The sequence below is a fragment of the Pogona vitticeps genome, chromosome 3 (assembly GCF_051106095.1).
Source record: "Pogona vitticeps strain Pit_001003342236 chromosome 3, PviZW2.1, whole genome shotgun sequence".
Lineage (NCBI taxonomy): Eukaryota > Metazoa > Chordata > Lepidosauria > Squamata > Agamidae > Pogona > Pogona vitticeps.
In genome coordinates this window covers 6438168-6453707 of record NC_135785.1, presented here as the reverse complement: position 1 = coordinate 6453707, position 15540 = coordinate 6438168, and the positions used below count along the sequence as shown (strand labels likewise).

Genomic DNA, 15540 nt, shown 5'->3' with positions numbered 1-15540 from the left:
TGGTATCTAAGGACTTGAAAAAGAAGTGCAATGGAGTACCCATGCATAGGGTCATACGAAGTAGATGTGCCATCTTTTATTTTATTTTGTTCAGGGGAAATCCAGCCCTGGCATGATATGGTTCAAGAACAAAGCTAAATATATATAAAAATATATGTGCGCCCTTTGGAGCTTTTTTGGACTTCAGCCCCAACAATTCTCCATTTCTGGGAGTTCTGAGTGACAGACCCACACATACAGAAATCTGAATGTAGCTCCCCTGAAGGAAATGCCTACCTCAAAATCCCATACTTAATAATTTAGCTATAATGCTTATTAAATCTGCTGCCACCAAGTGTGTTTCTTTAGCACTTCTGTTTCAGTACTTATGTTTCTGGGAAGTGCAAAAGAAACACCAAAAGGAACAGCAGACGTTAGGATCCCTGTTGGATATGCATTTTAAGAAGCAAAGCAGCCACAGTGTCTGCGGTTACTACAGCTACCCCTAACAGATCCTGATAGGTTCAGAACTCTCGCCCACGTGCTTTACCCTCCTGAGATATTTATGAACCAGTCACGGACTTCTCAAGCGTTGAGATATGGCTTTGTCCCATTTGGAAGCACGTACTTTTTGCATCCGGGCATTGGAATAAGGGAGCCCTTCCATAGGCAGGAACCACATGGAAAGAAATTTAGGAAACTCATCTGGGATAACCCATGACTCTCATTGTACTACCTCCTGAAACTCAAGCCATTTGCTAAGATTCCAACATATTACAGAACAAGCAGCCCATTCTTTATACCAGGGATGTTTAATTGCTCCCCAAATTAAATATTGGCAGGCACAGAAAAAGCACTTATTTCCCAAAATTTACAAGAGGAAGTGGTGACAAGAGAAGCCCAACACTACTCCCAGTGTTTAAGCTCTTCTACCCCAAGAGGCGGTGTTTCTCAAGACACATGGGTGACTCCATGTTGCTCCCATGCACAGAAAGCCTGGCCGACTGCCTACGCACACACACCCCAGCTTGCAAAACGGGTGTTCTTTCTCCCAGAACCGTTGTGGTCATTGTCTAGAAGGAACACTGACAAGCCTGACACACAGACCACAACCGCTTCATCCCAAGCTGTTCCTCGCTGTGCTCTTTTGGTTCTCACCTGGAGGGTGATGGGCGCTGTAAGCCAGGAAAGACGGCCGACTCACGACTTTGCTGAACAGGAGAATGGCGCAAGAAGAAACAGGATGGCACCGTGCTTTTTTTTTAATGCCAGCTGAGAACCACAGCCTTTTTAATGACCACTTTTGAGAGGAAAGAGAAGTACTTCTTAAATTATAACAAATATTGTCTTTAAAACCTCTAAAATTACAGGGATCTGGGATGGACGTTTTAGCTGGCATCTGCGTGGTGTCAGCCACCCAGGACCGAAGAGATCGGAAAAAGTTAAGACATGACATCTACAGATGTCAGCAGCTTCTGGACACATCACAAGAAGATGTGTTCCTCCTTACAAGACGTTGGAGGCAATGGACTCCTCCTTCGAAGTCCAAGAGGGGAAAACTGGTCAGTAAAGAGGACAGAGAAAGACAAAAAGCTCCCTCCATCGCGAGTGAAAGAACCACTCGCTCATTACAGAATTTTCCATGTACGAACTGAGGTACCTTTGAGGTAGGTGAACTCTTTCCCCATTTTGTACAAACAGAAGTGAAACAGAAAAGGCTCCATGATTTTGGCAAAGGCTATAGTCGGGTCAAGTGGACATCCAAGCAGAAAGGAAAGTTAGTCTAACTACGGACACAGAAACCTCTCCTTCCGGAAAGGTGGGTGTCTTTTCCCTTGTGGCCGAATCTCTCCGCATCCATGGACAACCTCTACCCTTCAATGAGAGCACACCTTCTCCTATCAATCCAGAGCATGGGTTACAAGATCCCTGTGCCTGTTTCTTTTCTGTAATACCAGTGAGTCCTTAAAACAACGGGTGGGACACCATCTACACACCTGGCACTCCAGGAAGGTCAAGGACGCCTGGGAAAGGTGGTCTTGCAGGACCTCTGCTGCACAACGCAGAAGTGGGGCAGACATGAACAACCACAGTCGAGACAGAACATGCACAAGCTGCCCTCTCTTGCCATCCTTATCTGCACCAGTTCCCTCCCCCTCTCCCCAGGCCCTCCGATGGATAATCTCTTATTCACTGTCTTCACACCCACACAGAGCGCTTCAGATAGATCTTCAGCTTTGTGCACTTCCCTGGTTTATCCCCCCCGCCCCCGGGGTGGGTCTCCCACCTGAGTGCCTTTCCAGGGGAGGTGTCAGTTAGAAGTATAAAACAACAATGGGATTGTCAGTCCACTTGGATTTTCAGGTCCCACACGGAACACGCCATGCATTGGGGGGGTGGTCTTGCTCTTGCGCTGCCACCTTGTCAGGCAAAGCCCGGGGCGGCCGTGGTCCTTCCTCCTCTTAGAAACAGGGAGCAGCGGCGTCTCTTTTCTGATGGAGGCGGCCCCTTTAGTTTTCGTCTCCCTCGGACGACTCCTCTTCAGCTTCCTCCAGCCACTGGATAAACTTTTGAAGCTGGAAGAAGAAGAGACAGTCGGAAGTCATAAAAATCAGGGTGTGACCTACATAACAGAACCATCGGTCATCCTGGAACCTTCACAGTGGACAAGAACCGGGGGGGAGGAGGAGCAGGAGGGGAGAATGTGCAGAAACAAACAAACACATTGACCACACCATTCAATGGCCCCTTAGGGACTGCCCACATGGAGTCTGAATGCATACACTGAGGTAGTAGAATAGATTGTGTCATTTTGCACTACATGTGTGTGTGTGTGCGCGCGCGTTTGTGGACAGATTTCTGAATGCTCCTTGAGTGCTTTAAAAGGAAGGTCAGCGACCTGTGTCTTGTGAGATGCATGTGGCCGAGGCCATTCTTGTGATTCCCCCTTAACAGTTCTAGGCCCTCCCTCACTCCTCCCCACATACTTTTTTCAATTTTTTTAAATACTCATTTTCTGGAGCTCACAGTAGAGAAAACCCACAGTGTTTATGGGATGCCTGGACACTCGCTTGCTTCCTTTGGTACATTATTTCAGACCTCAAGTTCAAAACACGGGAAGCTTGAGCATTATGTTTTATGCTTTTGTTATGTTTTTGCTATTTGCGCTACATTTTAGTGTTTACTGTTTCTGGACTTTTGGTTTTAATCTTTTGTAATGGAGTGGTGGTGGATGGACGGATTCATTCATTCATTCATTTTTTAAAAGTTTGGCTACTACACAATATTTTCCAGTTAAAAACAATTTAGTTAAACTCTATTTTTTTAGTCAACAAAAACCTATTATGATCATATGATGGGGACAGGACCCCAGATGGACCTGCAGGTGAGCAGTCACTCTCCAATCCAGGGCCTGAATTTCCTGCCCATCATGGGGTCTTTCGGAGGGCCCACTTGAGAAGGGAGAAAGCGGAACTGTGACTCAACACTCCCCCAAGAGCAGGGCTCAGACTGAGGTCCTTGTAGCAATATCAACTCTGGGGATCAGGGGATGACCTCTGGGGGAAAGGAGGGAACTGGTCTACTCCAGTGGATGATGCTTGGCTGTCAGTGGAGACAGAAACCCCCGCCCCACACACATACACACAGGAGTTGACTAGGGAAGATGCTGGCTGTCAAACAGAGGAACCAAAGGAGCAGCAAAGGAGAGGCCCCTGGGAAAGTAGTGAAGTTCCTCCACCTGTAGGGCTTGGGGAGGGGGAGGAACCTGGGGGAAAAGGACCCTGAGTCCGCTGGGGAAGGAGAGGAAGATTTCAACCAAAGAACCTGGGGAGAGGGCCAGGAGGAGCGTTCCAAGATGTTCCGGGCAGAGGACTCCCCAGAAGAGGAACCTGATCCCACATGGGAGCAGGACGACATGTATAAGGAAGATCTCCGGGGAGGGTTGCTTGTTTGTGCCTCAGTTCCCCAAGGGAGGGGGGGGAGCCATGAGGACACCAAACTATCTCTCTGGCCACCCTATTAGAGAGAGAGAAAGGGAGAGACTGAAGTCAAGTCGGGAAAGTCCATGCCAACCCAGAGGTTGCACTGAGGGCGTCAGCGCTGGGAAGAGCAGGGGGCGAGGAGACCAGGAACCTGAGGGAGGCCATGGATCCCTGGTGGGAGGATCTCCACATACTGGTCCCTCACTCTTGGGAGCAATGGGGAGGGTGGAGGGAACGCAACTCTCTCTCTCTCTCTCTCTCTCTCTCTCTCTCTCTCTCTCTCTCTCTCTCTCACACACACACACACACACACACACACACACACACACACACACACACACACACACACACACACACACACACACACACACACACACACACACACACACACACACACACACACACACACACGCATACAGAGAGACACAGAGAGCGTGCATGTCCTACAATGATTTATAGATCTCCTGGGGGGATCAAAAGTTTGTGTTCACCACAGTGACATTTATCCCAACAAAGGGTTAATTCCAGAATGAAACCAAAGATTTGCAGACAATCATATCAAAATTCATCTGAGTATCCAGGTATCAGCCTTTTTGAATGTGGCAATGATGCCAAGCAACATCAGCCTGTCAATTTCTACAAGCTTTATTTATCCACCATACATTGCTTTTATGTTTTGTATGCACTTCAGAATTGTTGCAACATCCAAAAGTCTTACAGCTGTTAGAAAAAGGAAGTCAAGGGACCCAAAGCGCCTCAATCTTACAGCTATCTTATCTGTTTTATACCTAGAAGTGATTACTGCATGCTGCAGTCACTTACTGAAGAACAGAAATATATGAACTTGCCCCAAAGGCTGTGCATGATGCAGACTCTTTTGAACAACAAAAAGGATTTCATGTATTTGAAAACTCTGGTGACAGAAGGTAACACGGATGATAAGGTGTGAACAAGCTGAATCCAGAGAAGATGATTCAGCAAGAGAAGACAAACCATATCTGAATACCAAGTGTGCAAAAATAAATTGTGTACACAAGTATGGTTAGAATATACTGATCACCATGCTTGTGGTTACTTGTGGATCATAGCTGCTCTCAAGGTAAAATCAAGCTTCCCAGCCAGAGAACACAGAGTTCCAACTCCCGTCCTCTGAAGATGCCGGCCACAGAGACTGGCGAAACATTAGGAAGACAAATCTCTAGAACATGGCCAAACCGTCTGAAAGTCTTGCAACAACCATTATGTTATTATTTCCACATTCAACATGTTGTTGCAAATAGAAATCTTTCTCTGTTATAACAAAAAAATGAGCATCAGAGCAATGAGTCTTAACGCAACTTTGGACAACACCTGGTAGCTCCTCCAACATCACCAACACAAGTCTTGGTTTCCAACAGTGCTTTCCAAGGACAAGTATTCAGTATGGTTCAAGTCCAGACCAGAGATAGACAACATAGTGCCATTAGGATGCTTGAATCTGTATGACCCCTGTCTCCATTGGGGACTTATTCCAAGCCCCTCCCCCCAGCAGATGCAGGAAACTACAGATAATAGCAAACACTATATGTAGCATAGTATTTTAATTGTATTTTAATTGTTGTAAGCCACCCAGAGACCTTTGGGTAGTGTGGGCAGCACACAAGATAGGTAGGTAAATGAATGAATGAATGAATGAATGAATGAATGAATGAATGAATGAATGAATGAATGAATGAATGAATGAATGAATGAATGAATGGTAAAAGGGGAAAAAATCCTAATATATGTATTTTCACTAGAGGCAGCCAGAGACCATGCTATGTATTCTTCAACAAGAATACCGTATTTCCCCATGTATACACCCCCCCAATGTATAGGACCACCCCATAATTTTTACCCTTTCCAGAGGTGGAAGAGCAGTCCATGGGCCGCCACAAGGGGCAGCCCAGAGCGGCTGCTTCTTTGCCTCCGCCTCCTCCTGCTGCTCCTGCCAAAATCACCTCCTGCAGCTCACGTCGCTGCCTTCTCCCCTGCCTGAAGGAGACGATTGCTGGAGGAAGTGATGTGATGGCACCGGAAACAGTCAATGGGCAGCTGCGAGAGGCAGCCAAGCACAGCAGCTCCTTTGCCTCAGTCTCTGCCTCCTGCTGCTGCCTTCCGTGTGTAAAACCCTCAATTTTTCCTCTAATTATTTTAGGAAAAGGTGTCATTTTATACACGGAAAAATATGGTATACAGCAGTGACGGCGAACCTTTTTTTGGGCCCAAGTGCCCAAATTGGGGGGGGGGAGGGAAGAACCCAGCTGGCGTCGGCAGAAAAGAAGGGGCAGAATAGAAGGGGTGGAAGAAGGGGGAATCCCGGGCATGGAGATGCCTCAAGAATCCTGACCCGCTGCATGTTGGGGAGCCAGCACCGTGACTGCAGCCGCCTCCTCAGGACTGGCTGCGGGGGGGGGGGGGGAGGAGAGTAGCCATCTGGCAACTTATGGCTCTGCGTACCAGCTGTGGCACACGTGCCATAGGTTCGCCATCGCTGACACAGTATATAGCATGGTCTACGTCTCCCTCTAGTGACCAGTTCTGGTAAACATACTGTAAAAGTTAAGTATTTCTCATTTTTAGAAAAATTCAGACCACGGACATAGGTGTGTGTGTCTTATTGTACTATTTCCACGGAGAAGACACCAGGTTGCCTTTCCTCTGACCAACAGAAATGGTTAACAGGACCAGCTGACAAACAGGACCCATCCCAGGGACTCACCCGCTGGTTTTTACGGAGCTGTCGGCCTTTATCTGAAGTGTCCCTTTGAGAAAACCAGGCAAGAATCATCTCTTCTGCTAAGATTTCCAGCTGGTAGAAAGTCATCAGCACCTGCAAGAACCGGGGGGGGGGGGGGGGAAATCACACACACTTAGACAAAGGGACCCTTAAGACTCTGGAGCAGGTGCTCTCTCAGGTGAGAAAGTGAAGGCGGTCCAAATTCAGACTGTTAACTGGTTTGCGGGACAAGGACTGGTGTCCAAAGCAATGGAGCCAAGCCAAGAAAAGAAAGACAGGGAGCTGCATACAAAAGAAAAGATTTACTTATACAGTACTGATTCTTTTGGCCAACATTGCATAGAACTTTGCTAGAATTCCTTTCCTTTCCTACCTTCATATTTTTCTTCTACCTTGCTTTGCAAAGGGACCTAAGGAGGCTTACAACAATTAAAAAACAATATTTAAAGCTAAATATATTAAATATACAAATACTAAAAAGGAATTAAATAAGTATTATATTACAAATGGTAAATAAAATCAGCATTAAAAACCTTTAAAAACAACAGACTACAACAATCTATTGGGGGGGGGACTCCTTTAAGGCTGCCAGTCAAGCTGTAATTTATTGTGGTGACAGCCGGTCACTCAGGATAAGCCTTGCCTGAAAAGAAAGGTCTTTGCCTGCTTGTGGAAGGAAAGGAGATGAGGCCAGACCAGCTGCCCGTGGGAGGGAGTTCCAGAGTCTGGGAGCAGCCACAGAGAAGGCCCTCTCCTGTGTCCCTGACCAAGCACCCCTGTAAGGGTGTTAAGGGTGGTGGGACCAAGAGAAAGCCCCCCCCCCCAATTGGGGAGGCTCATAGAGGGTCTTTTAGACAGCTAGGACCAAAACACACATAAAGATAAAGCAGGTGGCTACAGAGGCCTAAGGTTTTCTTATGTTAATGGAAGATCATGGCTTAATTATATCATTGGTGACTGAGGTAGAGCCCTCGGAGGGGGGGGGGAAATAAGGGAGAACCGTCATCTCAAAAGGAGCTGTTGCATTCTCTGGAGAAGCTTTGAAGCACTTTTTGTGGAACCAGTCTCACCCAGCTGAACTTATTTTATTTGGATTCACTTTTATCCACAAGATCAGGCTCTCTAGCCAGACAGCAGCCAACATAAAGTCTCTTAAGTATAGTGGTGCCCCGCATAGCGACGTTAATCCATTCCGGATTAATCGTCGCTGTGAGGAAACATCGCTAAACGGAACGGAAAAAGCCATAGGAATGCATTAAACTTCGTTTAATGCGTTCTATGGGGCCCAAACTCACTGTTCAACGAAGTTCCTCCATAGCGCCGCCATTTTCGCGCCCTCGGTAAGTGAGGGCAGTGCGCAAAAATGGTTGCGGTGGCCATTTTGGGCACTCGGCGGCCGTTTTGGAACCGCCAATCAGCTGTTCAAAAAATATCGCAATGCGAAGATCAGTAAGGGAAACGCTTACCGATCATTGCAATGTGATGTTTTACCCATTAAAATATCGCAATGTGATCGCATTAGCGATCTAAAAAATAGATTGCTATGCAGATTCGTTGTTAAACGGTGCGCTCGTTATGCGAGGCACCACTGTAGATTTTCCCCAGATTGCTCTCTAGAATCTCCTAGGTCCATACAGCAAATGCTAATTTTTGTACATGGCAAAACTTATCTCCCATTAATGACCTCCAAACCCAACTCCACCTGGCTATCCATTTCTAACAAGAGCAAGGAGCTGGGAATCTAACCAAGCACGCAGAAGGAGACAAAGCATGGCGTCCAGTGAAATCCGGCCATAAGTGGAATCCTTGAGCTCTCAATGTTCATGTACTTCACATCCAAATGTAAGGTTTTAGTCATATAACTTTGGTGGGGGGAACTGAAAGAGATTTCTAAGAACTGTCTAAAGTTTTTTCTTAATACGGCAAACCAAAGATTTTTCTGTCCACTCCTCTGGCCTGAGTAGATCAAGTCTCTTCAAAAGGAAATGTTTGTGTGATCTGATTTTAGAGTTACAAAACAAGAATCTGAGTTTCTCTGTCTAGAGAATATTCATCTCCAGCGAGTAGCGCACAGCAGTTCTCGCTTGCCAAATGGGCTGGCTCTTGAGCCTTGGTTGCAAAAACAAGGACCTTTCAAGGACTGGCAAACAACTTCATAATCAACTCCTGCTGACAGCCACATGGGCACTTCCCTTCCTGATAAGAAACACAGTTATGTGCTGGCTCAGAAAACAAGCAATAATTCAACCAGACATGAGGTCCTGGTGGTGGAGAAACACACATACACACACATACACTTTACCAACTGCCATGGAAACATAGTGGGATGTGGTGGTGCTGCAGGTTAAACCGCAGAAGCCTCTGGGCTGCAAGGTCAGAAGACCCACGGTCGTAAGATCGAATCCATGCGACAAAGTGAGCTCCCATCGCTTGTCCCAGCTCCTGCCAACCTAGCCATTTCAAAGCATGTAAAAATGCGAGCTGATAAAATAGGTACCACCTCGGCGTTCTGTGTCTAGTTGGACTGGCCATGTGACCATGGAAACAGTTTTCGGACAAACGCAGGATCTACGGCTTGGAGACGGGGATTAGCATCGCACCCTAGAGTCAGACACAACTGGACTAAAGGCCAAGGGGAGCCTTTATGGAAACTTACTTTGGCCATGGACATGCACAGGGTCTCGTGGTCCAGGAAGAACTCTTCAATAGCGTGCAAGGCGTCCAAGTGATCCGACGCGCGTTTTATGTAGTTCTTGAAAACAGGAGCCCAATTCTTCAGTAACTGTGACAGTAGCAGCAGGGAGAAAAGAGAGACAAGAAAACAGCCATTTCAACATGTTTGTTTTACTACCAGAGAATTTGATCCCAAGCGGCTGGCAGTAGATTCTCCTCTGAACATTGCCAAAATTACCAGAAAAGGTTAAGGCCATCATGTTTTTTCACATACTGTACTGACAGTGCAAAATTCAGCTCTTCCTAGAAACAGAGAGAGGTTTGAGCCAAGAAAAATGAAATGACCTTGGCAAAATCATAATAGAGCTCTAACTCCACATCTTTCACAAAATTTACATGTGGTAATTAAATTAGAACACATATATAATAGGATCCCCATATACGCAGGATCAGTATCCGTGGCTTCACTTATCCATGTTCTGAAAAATTAAAAGCAAAACTAGAAATACGTTCATGATGTAGTTAACAGAACTGGCCACTAGCAGGAGCCGGAGTGAAACTATTTTTTTCCTGGATTTCTTTCTTTGACCATGCTATGAATTGCATTTGCTATTATCAGCAGTTTTCCGTATCCACGGGAGGCTTGGAAACGATCCCCTGCAGATAAAGGGGTCCAACTGTACTTCAAGACATTGACCTCACTGAAATACAACCGGGTTGCTGTCTAAAGCAGAAGGGGCCCTCTAGTGTGTGTTGGGCTTTGACTCCCACCAGCTCTGTTTATTTATTTATTCCATTTATACCCCACCCATCTAGACCGAAGTGCTAGTCAACTTGGCCAGCGTCAACGTTATGGAAATGATGGCATGGCAGAAGTCACAAGGACAGAACATTAGAATTCCCACCCTAATGTCATGCGCTGTAATTTGTGCAGGATGAGGCTTTAACAGCCCAGACCTATCACACCACCGCAATGTAAAAAAAATGATTATATTATTATATCTAAAAAGTTACCAAGAACTATACTAAGTGACGGTTTCCTCACCTTCTTTTGGATTACTGTATTTTTCTGTGTATAAAACAAAACTTTTTCCTAAAATAATTACAGGAAAAATTGAGGGTCATTTTATACACGGAAGGAGGGGGGAGGGATCAAAGCGCTTTGATCCCTGCTTTCCCTCTCCACATTTTGCAAAGAATGTGCAGGGGGAAAGCAATTCCTGCTTTGCCCCTACACTTTCTTGCAAAGAAAGAAATGCTGGGTTAGAAAAATGAGAGTGTCTTATACATGGAAAAATACAGTAATTCCCAATATGTTCTGTCACACTACAGATGCTCAGACAAAGCCAGAAAATAAGTATACTAAGATAAAGGCATCAAACTATACATATCCTCTTAAAAGTCTCAAAAGCAACTATCACGCTAATGAATGGCTCACATTCTCCCCAGTAACACAGTGATTTTATTAAGAACAGATGTCTCGTGCAATTCTAAAACACTTTGAATATTTGGTTTACTTTGTAAAGCAGTGGTTCCTAACAGTGGGCCTCCAAATGTTCTTGGACTTCAACCCCCAGAAATCCTGGCCAGCAGAGGTGGTGGTGAAGGCTTCTGGGAGTTGTAGTCCAAGAACATCTGGAGGCCCAAGGTTGGGGACCACTGTTGTAAAGTACTCTGGCAGCTTGATACTTATTTTGCAGATTTAAAGGTGGGGAAAGGGGAGACAGAGAGAAGGGCAGGCAACCTCTGAAGCTGTTCTCAGGCTTTGTGTGCTCCTAGAGGATGTAAATGGTGCCCTGGCAGGACTCTCCACATGGCAAAAATGGAAGCAGGAACATTTCAAAGCCGGTGCATGAGTGAAAAGTAAGAGAGCAGGTGCTTTAGCTAAAGACACAACTCTGCACTGGTGGTGAAGAAAGCACACCTCCAAATACCACACAACCTAATCTCCCAGTATTACAAAAGGGTATGAAGGCAGCCTTGCTATTTGGCCACAAAGATCCATCTAACATCTTGGGTGTGACTCCTGCAAGACTGGCATAGGAATGCTGTCATGGGCCAAGATGCTTCTCTAAAGCTCTATCTACATTCACCAGAGACATGCCAGGACATTGCAATGATTACAGAACGGATGAAAGGCAGGAAGTCTCCACATTCTTGGCTGATCTAGTACTCAAAAACTAATTAGTGCTTTGAAAGCAGCAATACAGCATCATTAATTAGCTCATTATGAGTTTCTGTTACTATATATTTCCAGGAAAGAGAAGTTCATAGAGAAATTATCAAAAGACTTTTATGAGGCATACAGGAAAGAGAGAAGGGAGTCAGCCAAACAGAAGCCACAACTGTCTGGTTTCTGATGCCTGAAAGAGTGGACCATCAAGGATGCTGAACACAATTCCATCAGGTTTGAGGCATGAAGATACTGGATGTAATGCAGTGGGTTCAGAGGTGGAGATGACTTCAGCATAGCTCTTTATTTGCAGGAGACACGGCAAACACTCACAGCAAGCTGTCATATATATACTCAAACCTTACCCAAAACACCCCCCAGCTACATTCAATCAATCAATCAATAACCACACCCAACCGTTAAAAACTCCCTTGGCCCATTGCTAGTCTGTAGGAGGAACCCAACGGCCTGACTCAGCAAGCATAGTCCTCCATCTCAGCACAGCTACAAGCAGCCGATCCAACTAAGGATCTTCATCGGAAGCTCCCAATACATTACACTGGCTCACTTCTAGGTACAGTAGAATCCCACCCCCTATCTGTGGGGAGAGGGGACAAAGGGTTAATTTGAGAATGAAACCAAACCATCATCTCAGCATACCCTGTATCGGTTCCAAGTCCCCTCCTCCCATGGAGACTGACAAAAGTGGGTTGCAGCTAAGTAAGAATGCGGCAGCCAAATTACTTAGTGGAATGAGAAAAATTCCAGCATATCTCTCCCATTCTGGCTGCTTTGCATTGGCTGGCCATTCGTTTCCGCACTGACTTCAAAGTGTTAATAATGACATACAAAGCCCTAAACGGTTTAGGACCTTGATACTTGGCAGAACGCCTCCTCCCACCTAGATCTACCCAAATCACTTGCTCTAGCCAGGAAAGACGGCTGGGGGGCCTGACGCCGAGAGAGGCCCGGAAAGAAAGAACAAGAAACCAGGCCTTCTCGGCGGTGGCCCCTCGACTTTGGAACAGCTTGCCGCCAGTGATCTGGCTGGCACCCTTGCTGGGTGTTTTCAAGAGCCAATTAAAAACTTGGCTCTTTAAGCAAGCCTTCCCTCCTGCCAATACTTGATTTTTACTTTTCTTGTTGTTTATGCTCTTGATCCATCTTGATAATATTATTCTTGTAGATTTTAATTGTTGTTTTTAAATCTGTTTGTGCAATATATTGTGAGCCGCCCTGAGTAGACTCCTCTCTAGAAGGGTAGGATAAAAATCCAATAATAAATAAATTAAATTAAATAAGTACAGAATTGGATGGTGTCTCTCTCGTTTACCTCCTGGGCAGAGTGAGAAGGCGTCTGATTGCACCCTGAAGACCTGCAAGTCAATAACTTAAAAAGAGTGAGCTGGCTATTTCTTGGGCAACAAACTCGAAGAGGCGGAAGAGAGAAGGTACCAGCAGACCATCCAGGCAACTAGGAAAAGGCTGCTGGTCTTTGGCTTCTGATATGTTAGAGGCCAGGTGGTGGGAAGGGGAAGATCAAGGGGAGGAGGAGGAGGAAGAAGAAGAAGAGGAGGAGGAGGAGAAGAAGGAGGAGGAAGGGTGTGGAGTGCTCACAGGGCATGTTTCATGTCTGTACTGCTATTTAAAATGTTATTCCTCGCCTTTCGCCCCAAGAGGACCTAAGGCATCTTACAATGTTAAAAACAATTTTAAAAATGGAAGGGAATGGAAACAAAAAAATGGGGAGACACACACATACACACACAAAAAAAAACAGCATCTTAGGCAGCCAGCTACTCCCGGAAAGCCTGCCTGAAGAGAAAGGTCTTTGCCTGTGTGTGGAAGGACAGCAAAGATGGGGCCAGGCTGGCCTCCAGTGGGAGGGAGTTTGAGAGTCTCTGGGAGCAACCACTGAAAAGGCCCTTCTCTCCAAGTCCACCTGTGAAGGTGGTGAGACTGAGAGAAGGGCCTTCCCTGATGACCTTAATGCCCGAGCAGGCTCATAGAGGGAGATGCACTTTTTCATGCAGCTTGGACCCATGTGTTTCTTCATAGCCCCGACCCATGAGTGCTCCCTGGAGGGACAGATCCTGAAGATGAGGCTCCAAGACTTTGGCCATCTCAGGAGAGAAGACTCCCTGGAAAAGACCCTGATGTTGGGAAAGTGTGAAGGCAAGAGGAGAAGGGGACGACAGAGGATGAGATGGTTGGACGGAGTCATCAAAGCGACCAACGTGAATTTGACCCAACTCTGGGAGGCAGTGGAAGACAAGGAGGGCCTGGCGTGCTCTGGTCCATGGGGTCACAAAGAGTCGGACACGACTTAACGACTAAACAACAACACAACCCATGACTGACATTAGATGTGGCCTTCAGAACTAGCTAAAAATACTGCACATCCCATCCGAACAATAACCATCATCATCATGTCCTGTCAACTCAATTCTAACTTATGGTGACCCTTTTCAAGGTCTTCCAGGCAGAGAATACTCAGAAGTGGTTTCCCCTACCCTTCTTCTGGGGGGGGGGGTGCCCTGGGACTGCACAGCTTGCCCGAGGCCATACAGGCTGGCTCTACTTGCAGGAGGCATTGTGTGTGTGTGTGTGTGTGTAAGTGTAAGTGTAACTGAACTCCCAAGCTCTGGCTCCACAGCCAGATACCTAAACCACTGAGCTATCCAGCCAGCTTGCATTTTCCCTAAAATACGAATATTCCCACAGGGAGGGCTGCATGTGCACGCTTGCTATTTTAGTAGCAAGGGAAGCCACATATGTAAGAGTGATGGTAAAGGTAAAGGTTCCCCTTGACAATTTTTGTCCAGCCGTGTTCGACTCTAGGGGGCGGTGCTCATCCCCATTTCCAAGCCATAGAGCCAGCGTTTGTCCGAAGACAATCTTCTGTGGTCACATGGCCAGTGCGACTTAGACACGGAACGCTGTTACCTTCCCACCGAAGTGGTCCCTATTGATCTACTTGCATTTGCATGCTTTCGAACCGCTAGGTTGGCGGGAGCTGGGACAAGCGACAGGAGCTCACTCCGTCGCGTGGATTCGATCTTACGACTGCTTGGTCTTCTGACCCTGCAGCACAGGCTTCTGCGGTTTAGCCCGCAGCGCCACCACGTCCCTTAGAAAGTTAACTTGCGATGGCCAGGAAACGAACCCGGGTCAACTGCTTGGAAGGCAGCTATGCTCATCACTATACCACCAACGCCTGCCGCACTCAAATCCCCACTCAGCCCTGGGGGGGCGGTAAGAGATAAAAAAAAGTTCCCTGACCGTTTAGAAGGATATATATGTTTTAAGCAATAATTTTATAAGTGTGCCCTCTACATTTGTAGAAATTTTATTTCTACAAGTGCTGTAGAAGTTTAAAGGGGGGGGGAAGGATACCTTGCCATCCCACAATATTTAGACATTTAATAGGAAGCAGCAGCCATTATCTGAACTCATAAAGCAAATCACTAGAACTGCTGTCCTCTGCGGAGATTTGGAAACAATCCAATAGAGGAATCCGAGAAAAGAAGCCCCCCCAGTTTAGCCGCTGCTTCTTGTCCACAGGTATAAAACTCCACTGCGTTTATTTGGGATGAGCTTTCTTTATGCAATATTTGAGGAAGTAAAAAAAAAAAGCCATATCCAGAAGTCTCAGAGTATCCGTGATAATCAAGCCAACTCAAGAGAGCCGATTTTTCTCGGGGCCTCCTGGCTCCTCTTGTAAAAATTCTTCTGGCTTCCTTTCTCATTTATGGTTGTTTACATTTCTAGACAGTACTCTGAAAGCTTCATACGATTTGCTTGGGGCAGTCAGCAATCTTTATGTACACAGATGGACAGACAGCCGGATTTTAAATCCATAAATAAACCTGTGTACCAACTGTGCAGCCTTTTTCCTTGGAAATTAAGAAAAGATTGAAGAGACTATTGCCACAGAAGACTTGTAGGGAGGCCACCTATGGCCAAGGAACATC

At 46.2% G+C, this 15540-nt stretch overlaps 1 protein-coding gene across 3 annotated transcripts in view; it reads right to left on the bottom strand.

Annotated features, from left to right (window-relative positions):
* Positions 1–957: 957 nt before the first annotated feature.
* EIF2B5 (eukaryotic translation initiation factor 2B subunit epsilon) overlaps positions 958–15540 on the bottom strand; it is a 35450-nt gene continuing 20867 nt past the window's right edge. For all 3 annotated transcript variants that reach the window (XM_072996302.2, XM_072996305.2, XM_072996303.2), the window contains 3 exons: positions 9377–9502; positions 6703–6813; positions 958–2555 (listed from right to left, as the gene is read on the bottom strand). In XM_072996302.2, coding sequence (XP_072852403.2) covers positions 2490–2555; positions 6703–6813; positions 9377–9502 — 303 coding nt within the window. In that variant the 3' untranslated portion in view covers positions 958–2489. The remainder of the gene's footprint in view (positions 2556–6702; positions 6814–9376; positions 9503–15540) is intronic.